Below are 13288 nucleotides of genomic sequence, written 5' to 3'. Positions count from 1 at the left end.
AATTGTTCCTGTTATGAGTATAAAATGTCCTTCTCCATCTCTTCTGATTGATTTTAGTTTGAAATCAATTTTATTAGATATCAGGTTAGCCACACCTGCTTGTTTCTTAGGTCCGTTTGATTGGAAAACCTTTTCTCTTTATTCTGAGGTAGTGTGTGTCTTTGAGGTTGAGGTGTATTTCTTGTAAACAGCAGAATGCTGGATCCTGTTTTCGTATCTATTCTCTTAGCCTGTGTTTTTTTGTAGGTGAATTGAGTTCATTGATATTAAGCGATATTAATGGCCAGTGGTTGTTAATTCCAGTTATCTTTTGGTAGTAGTGTTTGTGTGTTTCCCTTCTTTGGGTTATGCTGGTGGGGAGGGGTTATCAGATGCCTGTGTTATTGTGGGTGTAGTTAGCTTCCTTGGGTCATGGCTTTCCTTCTAGTACTTTCTGTAAGGCTGGGTTTGTGTATATGTACTGTTTAAATCTGTTTTTGTCATTGAATATCTTGTTTTCTCCATCAATGGTGAATGAAAGCTTTGCTGGGTACAGTATACTGGACTTGCATCCATGGTCTCTTAGTGTCTGTAGCACATCTATCCAGGACCTTCTGGCTTTCATGGTTTCCACTGAGAAGTCAGGTGTAATTCTGATAGGTTTTCCTTTATATGTTACTTGACCTTTTTCTTTTGCAGTTCTTAGTATTCTTTCTTTGTTCTGTATGTTTTGTGTTTTGATTATTATATGTCGAGGGCATGGGTTTTTTGTTTTTTGATCCAGTTTATTTGGTGTTCTCTAAGCTTCTTGTACCTTCATAGGCATATCCTTCTTTAGGTTGGGAAAGTTTTCTTCTATAATTTTGTTGAATATATTTTCTGTGCCTTTGAGCTAGAATTCTTCTTCTACCCCTATTATTGTCAGGTTTGGTCTTTTCTTGGTGTCTCAGTTTTCCTGAATGTTTTGTGTTAAGAATATGTTGGATTTAGTGTTTTCTTTGTCCACTGAGTTTATTTCTTCAATAGAATTTTCAGTGCCTGTGATTCTTTCTTTAATCTCTTGTATTCTGTTAGTTACACTTGTCTCTGTAGGTCCTGTTTGTTTACCCAGATTTTCCATTTCCAGAGTTCCCTCGGTTTGTGTTTTCTTTATTACCTCTATTTCAGTCTTCAAATCTTGAACTGTTTCCTTCACCTGTTTTATTGCTTTTTCTTGGTTTTCTTCGGTTTCTTTGAGGGATTTATTAATTTCTTCCAGCTTCTTGGTTGTCTTCTCCTCTGTTTCTTTAAGGGAGTTTTTCACTTCCGTTCTAAGGGTCTCCATCATTCTCAATAAGTAACGTTTAAAGTCATTTTTTTTCTATATCTTCTGGGTTAGGATGACCAAGTCTTCCTGTTGTGTGTCCGCTGGATTCTGGTGGTACCATGATGCTTTTTAGGATGTTGGAGGAGTTCTTGCATTGGCGCCTTCCCATCTCTTCCTTCGAGTCTTATTGTCTCTTATGTCCACCAAGAATTGGTCTCCAGGGAGCTTTATGTCTGTCTAGCAGATAAGCTTCCTACTGGTGCTCCTATGTCCACCAAGTATTTGTCTGCTAGAAGCTAGCAGGGAAGGACGCCTTGGGGTGGGGTAGATGGCTGTTGAGTAGAACAGCTCCCTGCTGGTGCTAGGAATGCCTAAGGCACCTGGGGAGAGGGGGCCCTGGCCTTTGTCCCACGTCTAGGTTTTAGGGAGTAGGGGTCTGGGATCCCAGGGCCACTGTTGTCTTATCTCCTATGTCCACCAAGTACTGGTCTGTATGGAGCTCGCAGGGAACGACACGTTCTTTTTGATGGTCTTAATAGTTTTGTAGTAAATATATTTAACACCAGCTCATCCAGATGCATTTTGTATTGTTGGCTTCCTTTTGATATCAGCAGATGTCTATTTTAAAGCTTCCTAAATAGAGTGAAATGATAGCTATATTGATGTTTAGGTGTACCCAGATCCAAGTATACATATGACTTTTTGAGAAGGAAATATTATTTTTGTAAAGCAACTGGAATTCACATGACTCTGTGAGGGTTTATAGTAAAACAGATTATAAAGAAAACAGATAAATAGCTTCATAGAGCAAAGGCGTCTATAGTTTATCTCATATGGCCAACCAGTTCCATTCCTAGCTGTTGCTGAGGCTGGAGAGGAAAAATAGCCCAAAGATTTGCTGGAATAACCCTAAAGTGGAATAAATAACTCATTTAACAAAAATGTCAACAAAAATTAATGAGCTGATGATAACATTGTGAAGCTATCTCAGATTCACAGTATTTATTTATTTATTTGTTTGTTTGTTTATTTATTGGTTTTTCGAGACAGGGTTTCTCTGCAGCTTTTTTAGAGCCTGTCCTGGAACTAGCTCTTTTAGACCAGGCTGGCCTCGAACTCACAGAGATCCGCCTGCCTCTGCCTCCCGAGTGCTGGAATTAAAGGCTTGCGCCACCACCGCCCGGCTCACAGTATTTATTTGACTTTTAGAAGATACAAAAGATTGCTTTTGTAATTACCTCTATGTAAAACTAGAAAAGATGAATCTTTAAATAGAAGCAACCGATTAGTGGTTACCTAGGGCTATGTTTGGGAATTGTCTGAGTAAGGGATGTTAAAAACCTTGTATGTCGTGATTATAGTGTTGTTTGTGAAGTTTGACACGTTCACCAAAACACAGTTGAACCTCTCATGAAATGGGCGCATACCTCAGTTAATTGGGTGGCATTTTATGTAAAAATTTTGATAGTGTCCAAGAGGAAGGATTTCCATTATTTTCATTTTTGAGTTCATAGTCTACAAGAATCTTAAATTGCAGCAACACCCACGTCCTTTGCACCACTTCCTTTCCTGAGCATGCAGGGACTTACTTAAACACTCTTATGTTCTGTGATATTTTGTACCTCTCTCCCCTCTAGCACTTTGCAGATTTAACAGTATTTTGTTTCTTACACTTTCTGTGGGACCTTTCATAAAAAGAGGAGGACCCCCTCCTTCCCTTGCTCCTCTTTTTGTTCTAATAATTTATGTTAACATATACCTAAGTCAGTAGCTTAGAACTCAAAGCAATCCATAAAACATAGTCTGGTCTTTCGAAAATCTGCATTTATTGTGTGTGTGTGTGCATCTGCGCCATGACACACATGTATAGATCAGAGGACAACTTTCAAGAGTTCTTCAAAAGAAACAAAGGAAAAAAAAGTCAGGTATTTGGCTGAAGAGATGGCTTAGTGGTTAAGAGCACTGGCTGCTCCTCCAGAGGAACTGGGTTTGATTTCTAGCTCCTACATGGCAACTCCCAATGTCTATAACTCCAGTTCCAGGGATTCTATGGGTATCAGGCACATACATGGTACACAAGCATGCATGCAGACAAAATACCCTTATACATGAAATTAGCAATTTGAAAAATTATCTTTTTAATTGCAAAAAGTCAGTTCTTGCCTCCTGCCTTGCTGAAGCAATGTCTGCCTTGTTTCTCCTGTACTCAGTATTCCATGTTAGCTGGCCCACAAGTTTTTAATCTTTTTTTTTCTGCTTGCCTCCCATTTCACAGTCAGATTGCTGGGATTACAGGTATATACTACTACCTCCAGCTTTTTATGTGAGTTCCTGGGGTGGAAGTCTGTTCACCAGGTTTGAGACAGGGTTTCTCTGTGTAACAGCCCTGACTGGCCAGAACTTTGTAGACCAGACTGGCCTTGGACTCAGATCCACCAGTCTCTACCTCCCTGAGTGCAGGGATTAAAGGTGATCTCCACCACACCCAGCTTTACTGGCAGGTTTGTTTACCCACTAAACTAGTATTTTTCAACCTTCATAGTGCTGGGACCCTTTAATATAGTTCCTCATGTTGTGGTGACCCCCAACCATAAAATTATTTTCATTGCTACTTTGTAACTATAATTTTGCTACTGTTGTGAATAGTAATGTAAATGTAAATATTTGCCAAAGTGGTAGCTACCCACGGGTTGAGAACCACTGCTTTAAAACATGTTACCACCAACCCCTCCCGGCCTGGTCACCACCAAATGTCTTTTAACTCTTGTACACCTGACAGTTACTTTAAAATAAAACCACACTTTGCATTTTTAACATTTGAAATGAGATGGACAGCAGTAGGGGCTTCTATGTGTCAATGCAGGGTACTGTTGGAACTGAACTACAGTGGTAGTCTCGCCTATGCTGTTGAAGAGGAAGTGGAAAGAGGAGGAAAATAAGAGGTATATAAAAAGTAGATTAATCAGGTTTAGATTTTTAATTTGGCTAAGGAAGAGGAGACTTAAAGAAAATTCCCTATATTCGCTGTAAGGACCAAGAGAATATTAAGAGGAAAGGGGAGACAAGTCAGGAGTACTAATAGAAGACTTTATAGGTGAGCAGAGGAAAATGTCTGTGGCTCTTGAAGGGATGTGTGTAATGAGTCCTGTTGGACTTTCTTTGCACTGCCAGCCCCTAAGTAATGACTTGGAGACTTATTAATTACAAAAACTTGGCCTTAGCTTAGGCTTGTTTCACTAGCTCTTATAAGTTAAATTAACTCGTTTCTATTAATCTCTTCACCTCTCCTCCATTCTGTACATCTGACTCCCCTGGTGTCTCATTGACTAATGCTATGTGCCTAGATTCATCATCCTGAGTTGTTCTCTCTGCCCAGAAGTCCCGCATAAACTCTCCTTCCTAACAATTGGCCATTCAGCTTTTTATTAAACCAATCACAGCCATACATCTTCACACAGTGTACAAATATCTCAAAATAGCAATCAATGATCCAGCTGAAGTCATGCTGTATGAAGAAGGTAGGAAAGTAATTAAGGAAACTGTGAGAGGAAATGGGTAGTTAGTAATTACAGTCATTTTTTTGAACTGATAGGACATTTCACCATCAGCCTACTCAGAATTAAAATTGTGTTTTCTTTCATATTTTAAACTCTTTTATATGATTGCTATTCTTTCAGACTTTAGTTATTAATATTTTCTTAATATTTGGACTTTGTATTTAGATAATTTTGTAAACTTGTTATACTAATATTCAGTTCAACATAATGCAGCTGAACATACTTTGTGGGTATTACATATTTTTGGATAAATTTCAGCCTTAAATATTGACTTAGAATTTTCCAAAGTAATAATCAAAAGTGTAACTTAATATTTGTGTTGTTGTTAATTGCTCTTTCATATATTTGTTTTGCTTTGTTTTTCTGGACAGAGTTTTTGTGTGTATCCCTGGCTGTCCTGAACTAGCTCTGTAGACCAGGCTGACCTCAAACTCAGAGTTCAGCCTGCCTCTGCCTCTGGAGTGCTAAGGTTGAAGGCATGCACAACCACTGCCCAGCTCAATTTTGTCTTTTTGAAGTTCCCGGTATGTTAACTAATTCTCAAATATTTGCCTTATTGCCTCTGCAGGTTTGATAATGGGCTGCATTAAAAGTAAAGAAAACAAAAGTCCAGCCATTAAATATACACCGGAAAACCCTCAGGAGCCTGTAAGCACAAGTGCCAGTCATTATGGAATGGAACACACTACAGCTGCCCCAACCTCTTCCACAAAGGGAACATCTGTCAATTTTAACAATCTTTCCATGACACCATTTGGAGGGTCCTCTGGAGTGACTCCTTTTGGAGGAGCATCTTCCTCATTCTCAGTGGTGCCAAGTTCATATCCTACAGGTTTAACAGGTGAGATTTAAATTGTCAGATGCAGAAAATATAACCTTGGACTTTACATACTTTACATACTTCAGGTATGGCCACTGTTTAGCAGATTTTCCAAAAAGTTGGATGAGCAAATAAAGCCTTTAACAAAAGGCAGTCTGACCGTGTAGCTGCATTACTCTCAATGTTTTGGGGTCTGTCTGTCTGTCTGTCTGTCTGTCTTTCTTTCTTTTTCTTTTCTTTCTCTCTTTCTCTCTTTCTCTCTTTCTCTCTCTCTCTCTCTCTCTCTCTCTCTCGCTCTCTCGCTCTTTCTCTCTCTCGCTCTCTCTTTCTTTCCTTCCTTTTAAGCTGAGGATCAAAAGCAAGGCCTCCAACAAAACATGCTAGGCTAGCACGGAGCTGTATCTCCAGCCTTGAAGTCTTAATATATACATGGTAGAGTTCTGGGACGTTTGATGATAACTAACAGTGACTATTGACTGAATTATACCATAAATTGTTTCATTAACTCATTAAGTAATTGTGGCAGACACTGGAAATACAAGGATTTAAAAATATCCTTCCTTCTCTACCCCAGCATTTTGTTAGCATTTTAGGACTGTAAAATGCTGTATTATTTATTTAATAAATGTTAATTATATGTCAGTTTAGTAACAATAGCACACTATTTATTAGATACTGAGTTTATTGAATTTATTTATTTTGTGTTTGTGCTCTTACATGCTCCATAGTGCACAGAGGACAGTTTGCAGGAGTCAGTTCTCTCATTTCACCGTATTGGTTATGGGAATTGAACTGAGATCATCAGTGTTGGCAGCAGACAGCCTTATTAGCTAAGCCATCTCACTGGCCCAGGTACTGATTTTAAGAAGGAAAATTCTGAAGCTCGGTGTTGTTTCCTCCAGAGTGACAGCTGATAAGCAACAGATTTAGTACTCAAGTGCAAAACCCCATTTGCTACATTGTTGCTGCCTTTCAGGGGATGGCAAGAAGTGATAGTTGACAACTAGCCGTGGAATCAGGTAGTCTTAAAGTGTGGATTTTAAAAAGAAAGAAAATAGCTCTTTTTTGCTCAAAGCCCCACATGAGGATGCTTTTCTCTTGAAATGACAAAGCACAACTGTCTTTAAAAAGGGTGAGTTCCAGGATTCCCCGATGTGAGAGTTCCATAATGTCAGCAAGGCATGGTGTTACTTTCGTGTCTCTCTTTTTTTAATCTTTGGAGTGCCTACCCTAACCTTGGGTGTAAACAGGTACCAAGGACAAATGGAATGGCTCATGACCTTATTAATAATCAGTGGGGACAAAAAGTAGAAATCTTCTACAAGCATGGACTGTGTGTGCATTTGTCTTTCTCTTTCTGCTCACTTCTGGAAGTAGCCAGAAGACTGTAACACACTATATCTATTAGCATTCGGACAGTGGTAGATATTATTGATCACAGTTCTAATTTCAGCCACCCAGTGACCAGGGTGCTATTTCTGATACCTAACATAAGCCTTGACATTACTTGGGAAAGGGAGTAATTAAAAACAGCTAGAGTAAATAAATGTTGATACAAAAAGGCATTTCTTTAGTTACTTAAAAAAAATTTAAAAATTACTATTTTTATTTGTTGCAAATTTTGTGCATGCATACAATATATTTTGATTCTTTTCACCTCCCACAATCCTCCCCCCAACTCTTTGCAGATCTTTCAACACTTAAAGCAATTTACTTATTTAAAATATTCCATTTATGGGTGTTCATTTAATAACTAAAAAAGGGGGGACCAGAATGTCCTATATAAGATATAGAGAGGTGAGCAATATAAACAAAGCTTCTGTATCTAGTGAAGTTTATATTATAATGATTGAATAATAATTAGTTAATAAACAGCTAAACAGAGTGATCAGTAATGTTTAAGTATTTGAAGGCAAGAACAAGATGATTGATGAAGGCCCTATAGTTGCCAAAGAAAGCTACCTTGGGAAGAAATCACTTGAACTGATACTTGATTGATAGATATGACCTATTTGTAGAGCTCAGGAAAGAACAAGCAAAATAACAAAATTAGCAAACACAAAATTCAAGAACTACAAATGCACTTGGAACTTTTGAAGACCAAAGAACATAAATGGGAGAATTGTACTAGACTAGACAGTTGGACAGGACACTGTAATTGCTTAGGACCATAGACTGTAGGAAGGGGCTTGAGTGTTATTCAAAGCTAGAAAGAAGCTTTGAGATTTAAGTAAGGGAATTTGCTTGTTGGGTTTCCTCTTTAAAAATACTCTAGGAACTGTAGAGATGGCTCAGCAGTTTAGAGCACTGGATGTTCTTCCAGAGGACCTGGGTTTGGTTCCAAACATCCATATCAGGCCTCTAGCAACTACCTGTAACTCCAGTTCAACACCGTCCTCTGGCCTCCTCAGACACCTGTACATACATGGCTTACACTCATAAACACATACACTTGAAAGTACTTCACTCTAGTAGCCGTGTGAAGAATGGGTGATAGTAAAGCAGAATAGAAGTAAGTTAGGAAGGTAATTTCTGGTGCCAGCTTTCCTAGTGAGAGGTGACACCATAGTAGAATGGGAAATAGGAAAATTATCTATGTTAGAACTAGAACAAACAGTCCCAACGACATCACACTCCCTTTTGCTTAGAGAGAGGAGACTTGAACAAATACATATTAAGGAAGAAAAATCAAGAGCTTCATTCATTTGTTTATAATAAATTTTGAGGTCTTACTAGGCAATGAAGTAGAGATACTAAATAAGCAAGTGGATTAATGACTAAAGCTTAGAGGAGGAAGCAGTTGAGTAAGCTGATGCTGTGTATGAACGTGTTCCTCTACCTTTGCTTTTCTCCTACTGTGTATTTAGAGGGAGGCAGCGAGTTTTATTTTCCATGTCACAGTATTTGCATTTATCACTCATGTAATTTACGACCTACCTTTCCCTCTCCCATCTAAAAAAAAAAAAACAATGGATATAAACTAATAATGGATCCAGCAAACCAATTGGACTATACTAGACAGAGAGTATACATAATTAAGACTGTATTGGTCAACCGGATGTGGTGGTACATCTTTAACTCTAGCACTCAGGAGGCAGAGGCAGGCAGATCTCTATGAGTTGGATGCCAGCCTGGCCCATAGAGTGAGGCCTTGTCTCAGAAAGAATATGTTCGTCAGAGGTCTGATCTTGCATGTAGGAGACTAAGGATTTGATCCTCTCACACCCTTTTTGGAAAAGAGTTGGTAAAAAAAATATAAAATTTCAGTAGGAATAAGTTCAAGAATTCCATTGTACAACCTTGTAACTACTCTGCTTATTAACAACAAATTGTATTGAAAATTGGTTAAAGTAGATTTAAAATTTCTTGTCAAAAAAGATGAATAATGTGACTTGATTTAGCCATTGAATAATTTGCATGTGTTTCAAAACCTTTTATTATTCTTGATAAGTATATACATCTTTAAAAATGATATAATAGACTTTTAAAACTAGAATGCCTTCCTTTAAATATTTTAAACACTGCACTGTCATTTTTTATATATATGTTCTGTATTTTGTTTGCACATAATATATCAGATATTAAATGTGTTTTTCTTTTAACTATATTAATACATCACTAAATCTGATAACTATTTTTTGACTTTATACTGTATAATTCATTTTGGCCATACACTTAACTTTTAAGACAAATATGATATTTTTAAATATTTTTAAAATTTTAAAATTTAAAATTATATTTAAAATTATTTTTAAGTATAAAGTGAGCTTTAAGAAAACCTTAATGATTGCTTTTAATGGATTTATATGGAAGTGCTTTCATGTTAAGGAACTGAAGACAGGGGCACGCAGTTTGTGTGCTTTCCCTCCCAAAGGATTGATCTGCAATGTGGCTGCCTTTTCAAGCCAGACATTTTGCTTCAGAAGTGAAATTACGTTTATTTCAGAGTTTATAGGATTTTAGAATTTATAGTTTCACAGGAAGTCTTAGAACATTTTAGCAAAGCCCAGCTTCTAAAAAAATCCTAGAGGAAGAAGGAAACTGAAGCTAAGCTTTTCCCAGCAATAATTGTTCTCTCATTGTATTCAGGGCTATCATTTACCTTGCTCTTTTTTTCCTGTGCCAGGTGGTGTCACTATATTTGTTGCCTTATATGATTATGAAGCTAGAACTACAGAAGACCTTTCCTTTAAGAAGGGTGAAAGATTTCAAATAATTAACAATACGTAAGTTTTGTGTATATTTTGTGAAGGAACCTGGTCTCTACTTTGGACCACTGATAGAGCTGATGGTGTGGAGATGAGAGTGGTGGGGTATGGGGCTTTGTTTCGGGTTAGATGATTTTGTGAGACATATTGGATAATATATTGCTACCAGCAGAAGTTACTACTTTTACAAATTGTACTTAGAGTTAATCTGTAAACAGAGCTTTTAGAAGAAAAAATTCTAGGTGTGGTGGCACATACCTGTAATCCCAGCACTAGAGAAGATCTTGAGTATGAAGCTAGCCTAGTTGCATAGTGAGTTCCTGGTCAACATGGGCTATATACTTAATGAGTTCCTGTCTCCAAAAATGATGCCCTTTATAAAGGGATCTTTAGAAAGTAAAATCTGTATTTATATAAATACCAGATGACTTTACAACCTTATGTGCTGGGGATGGGGGAGGTGGATATGGAACCCCTGTACTCTGAAACTTACCAAATTGTGTTTTTCTTAGTTACTCTTAGACTTTGTCATTTAGCAGTCTGCCATAGAAAATTTGATGGTTGTTATGCTGCAGATTTCCTAATTTCATTAGCAAACATAACAACCATGTTGTAACTTCTCAAAGCATGTACTTATGGTCTTCTTGCTTCTTGTCATGTTTCCCTCTGTCCTCATTTTACCATGCTAACACTTTCTGTTCTAGTACATAAACTGTGGTTGTGTCTCTCTGCCTTAAGATTCTTCAGTAGCTAACGATAGTAACGAAGATATAAAAAGAGCAACAACAACAACAACAATAATCATCCATCAAGACTTTGCCCTGTATTTCTATCCTTTCTCATTTTGCTACCCAACAATATAATTGCAATATTTTGAGTACAATAGTTTCGCACCCTCTTCTTGCCTTCATACATACTATTTCTTTTTCTGGAATAACTTTTGGTCTGTTTCTTTTTTTGTGGGTGGGAAGGGTGCTTGTTTGAGATGGGGATAGAATCCTGAGCCTCAAGCATGCAAATTCTGTGCTATGTCACTAAACTATACTTGATTCCTTGTTTCTTTCCCCTTTCAAGTTAGCTTTCCGCATCCTTTAAAAGGTATTTCCTATGTCCTTTTCAGTGGTTCATCTTTTTGTCTTCTTTCTCTCCTGCCTGGCTCAGTTTGCACACCTTACTCTATGAATGTTACTCTTAGGTGTTTACATGATGTTCTACAAACCTCAGTCATCATATTGCAATTTACAATTTACAATTTTTAATTTAACCTATCATTTTTTTTCTTTTGATTTTTTGAGACAGGGTCTCTCTGTGTAGCTTTGGAGCCTGTCCTGGAACTCACTCTGAACACCAGGCTGGCCTTGAACTCACAGGGATGCCTGCCTCTGCCTCCTGAGTGCTGAGATTAAAGGTGTGCACCACCATTGCCCGGCTGATTTCTCATTCTTTTAGACCAGTGATTCTCAGGTTGGGGCAGAATCAAACAGAAGGTATTTAAAAGCAGTGTCTCTCTCTCTCTCTCTCTCTCTCTCTCTCTCTCTCTATATATATATATATATATATATATATATATATATATATATTGTCATAGTCAGGGAGAGAGTGTGGCAACTGTCATCTAGTACCTGCCAGGGATATTGGTAAAGTTCTGCTATGTACAAGACAAAAGATTCATGAAATACGAAGTGTCAAGAGTGTTAGTACCATTATAATTGCTGTCCCTGCTCCAGAATCAGTTCTTGAGCTACGTACTGCTGTTTGTCTTATACTTAGTGACACTCAGTGAATGACTCAGGGAATTCTTAGGAGGGTCATATACAAAGTTTTAATAAGAAAGAATCATCACAGGGCTATGTAGTAAGACCGTGTGTGTGTGTGTGTGTGTGTGTGTGTGTGTGTGTATGAGAAAAGGATTTAATGTATTCTAGGGCTCCACTAATCAAAGTATTTGTTTTCAAATAGTTAAATTATCAAAAGTTTTCTTAATCTTTAGAGATTAAATTCACTTCGAACATTTATAAAAGTTTCAGTTTGGACAATACATGTAATCTTAAGTAGTGAACCTCTCACACACATCTTACTAGAGATACTTTCGTAGGAATTTTGGAAAAGCCAAGGTTAATATATATTCTAAACAATATGCAGCCTCATTTTGAATTATAATATTAGTTTTGCTGATGTTTGGATATCAGTTTTTGAATAACATTTTAGAAGCATACATGTTTGTTTTACTTGAATCAGGTCTTGCTATATGGCCCAGTCTGACTTTGAACTCACTGTTCTGCCCCCACCTCTTGGGTGCTGGATCATAGGCTTATGCCACCACCACTAGAAATTCAGCTTTTTTAAAAGAAATAGTTTTACCCATTGTGTAGAGAAAGGCAAAGAAATATTTTTATTTATTGTGAGAGAGACAGACAAAGGAATAGTTGTATTTATTGTGAGAGAAACACACACACAATGTGGGCATGTACATGTATCATGGCACGCGTATGGAGGTCAGAAGACAACTTTTAGAAATAGGTTCTCTGTCGTTCTCTCCCCCAGCCCTATAGGATTGGGGATCACTCAGATTTTTAGATTTGGCAACAAGTGCCTTTACCCACTAAGCCATTTCACCAACTCCAGAAATTCAACTTTGGATTGTCAAGTTTGGGTATAAGAATAGTAAGACCTTTGATTGTATTTTTAAGGTGACTTTTTAAAATGTTACACTCTTATTTCTTATTAAGAAGAAAGCATTTGGTATCAAGAACAAAAAAATTAGCATGACATAAACTAAAATGTAGGTGAACCTTAATATACGTCTGTAGGCACATATATGGAGCCCAGAGGACAACTTGGTGTAGTTGGTTCTCCCCTTCCTCTTTTACACTGATCTGGGCATTGAATTTAGGTCATTAGCTTGCATGGCAAGTGCCTTCACCTGCTGAGCTGTCTTGCCAGCCAGGGTTTTTATGGTGGCAAAATGTTCTAAAATGTATTATTTTGATGACTTTACAATTCTGAATATATTAAAACCCTTAAATGTTATCTTTTAAATGTGAGAGGTGTATATAGCATACAAATAAAATCTTGAACTTCTAAAATTTTACTTAAAATTTAGTAAATTTCTTTATTCAGCATAGTTTATTAGTCTTAGTTGAAAGAATTAACATGAAAAAGGTAAGTAGAATTCAAGTGTGCAGTATTTATGGGTTTTCTGTTATTACTGTTGGTTTACAGCAACAGTTGTGCTTTTTTGTGGTCTTAATTCATCTAACCAGCTTTTAAAAATAGTGGGTTTTTTTAGTTCAGCTCTTTGTCTATTAATCCAAGGAAAACTCCAGATTAAATATGGAAGTGGTTTCTGTTCTTTGCATGAGATAAGAATTATACCTTGTGTAAGTGTCTGCATTATAGTGATTGTTGTTTTTTTGTG

General features: G+C 37.2%; 1 protein-coding gene across 3 annotated transcripts in view; it reads left to right on the top strand.

Moving 5' to 3' along the window:
• Nucleotides 1–13288, top strand: part of Yes1 (YES proto-oncogene 1, Src family tyrosine kinase) — a 66562-nt gene that overhangs the window by 30442 nt on the left and 22832 nt on the right. For all 3 annotated transcript variants that reach the window (XR_005283769.1, XM_038315481.1, XM_038315482.1), the window contains 2 exons: nt 5411–5683; nt 9789–9888. Coding sequence is in view for 2 of the 3 variants with exons in the window: in XM_038315481.1 (XP_038171409.1) it covers nt 5419–5683; nt 9789–9888 (365 nt within the window). In the remaining variant the exon portion in view is untranslated. The remainder of the gene's footprint in view (nt 1–5410; nt 5684–9788; nt 9889–13288) is intronic.

This window comes from Arvicola amphibius, chromosome 18, assembly GCF_903992535.2.
Source record: "Arvicola amphibius chromosome 18, mArvAmp1.2, whole genome shotgun sequence".
NCBI classification, from domain to species: Eukaryota; Metazoa; Chordata; class Mammalia; order Rodentia; family Cricetidae; genus Arvicola; species Arvicola amphibius.
Note: the sequence above shows the minus strand (reverse complement) of the source record. Positions and strands in the feature narration are given on the sequence as shown.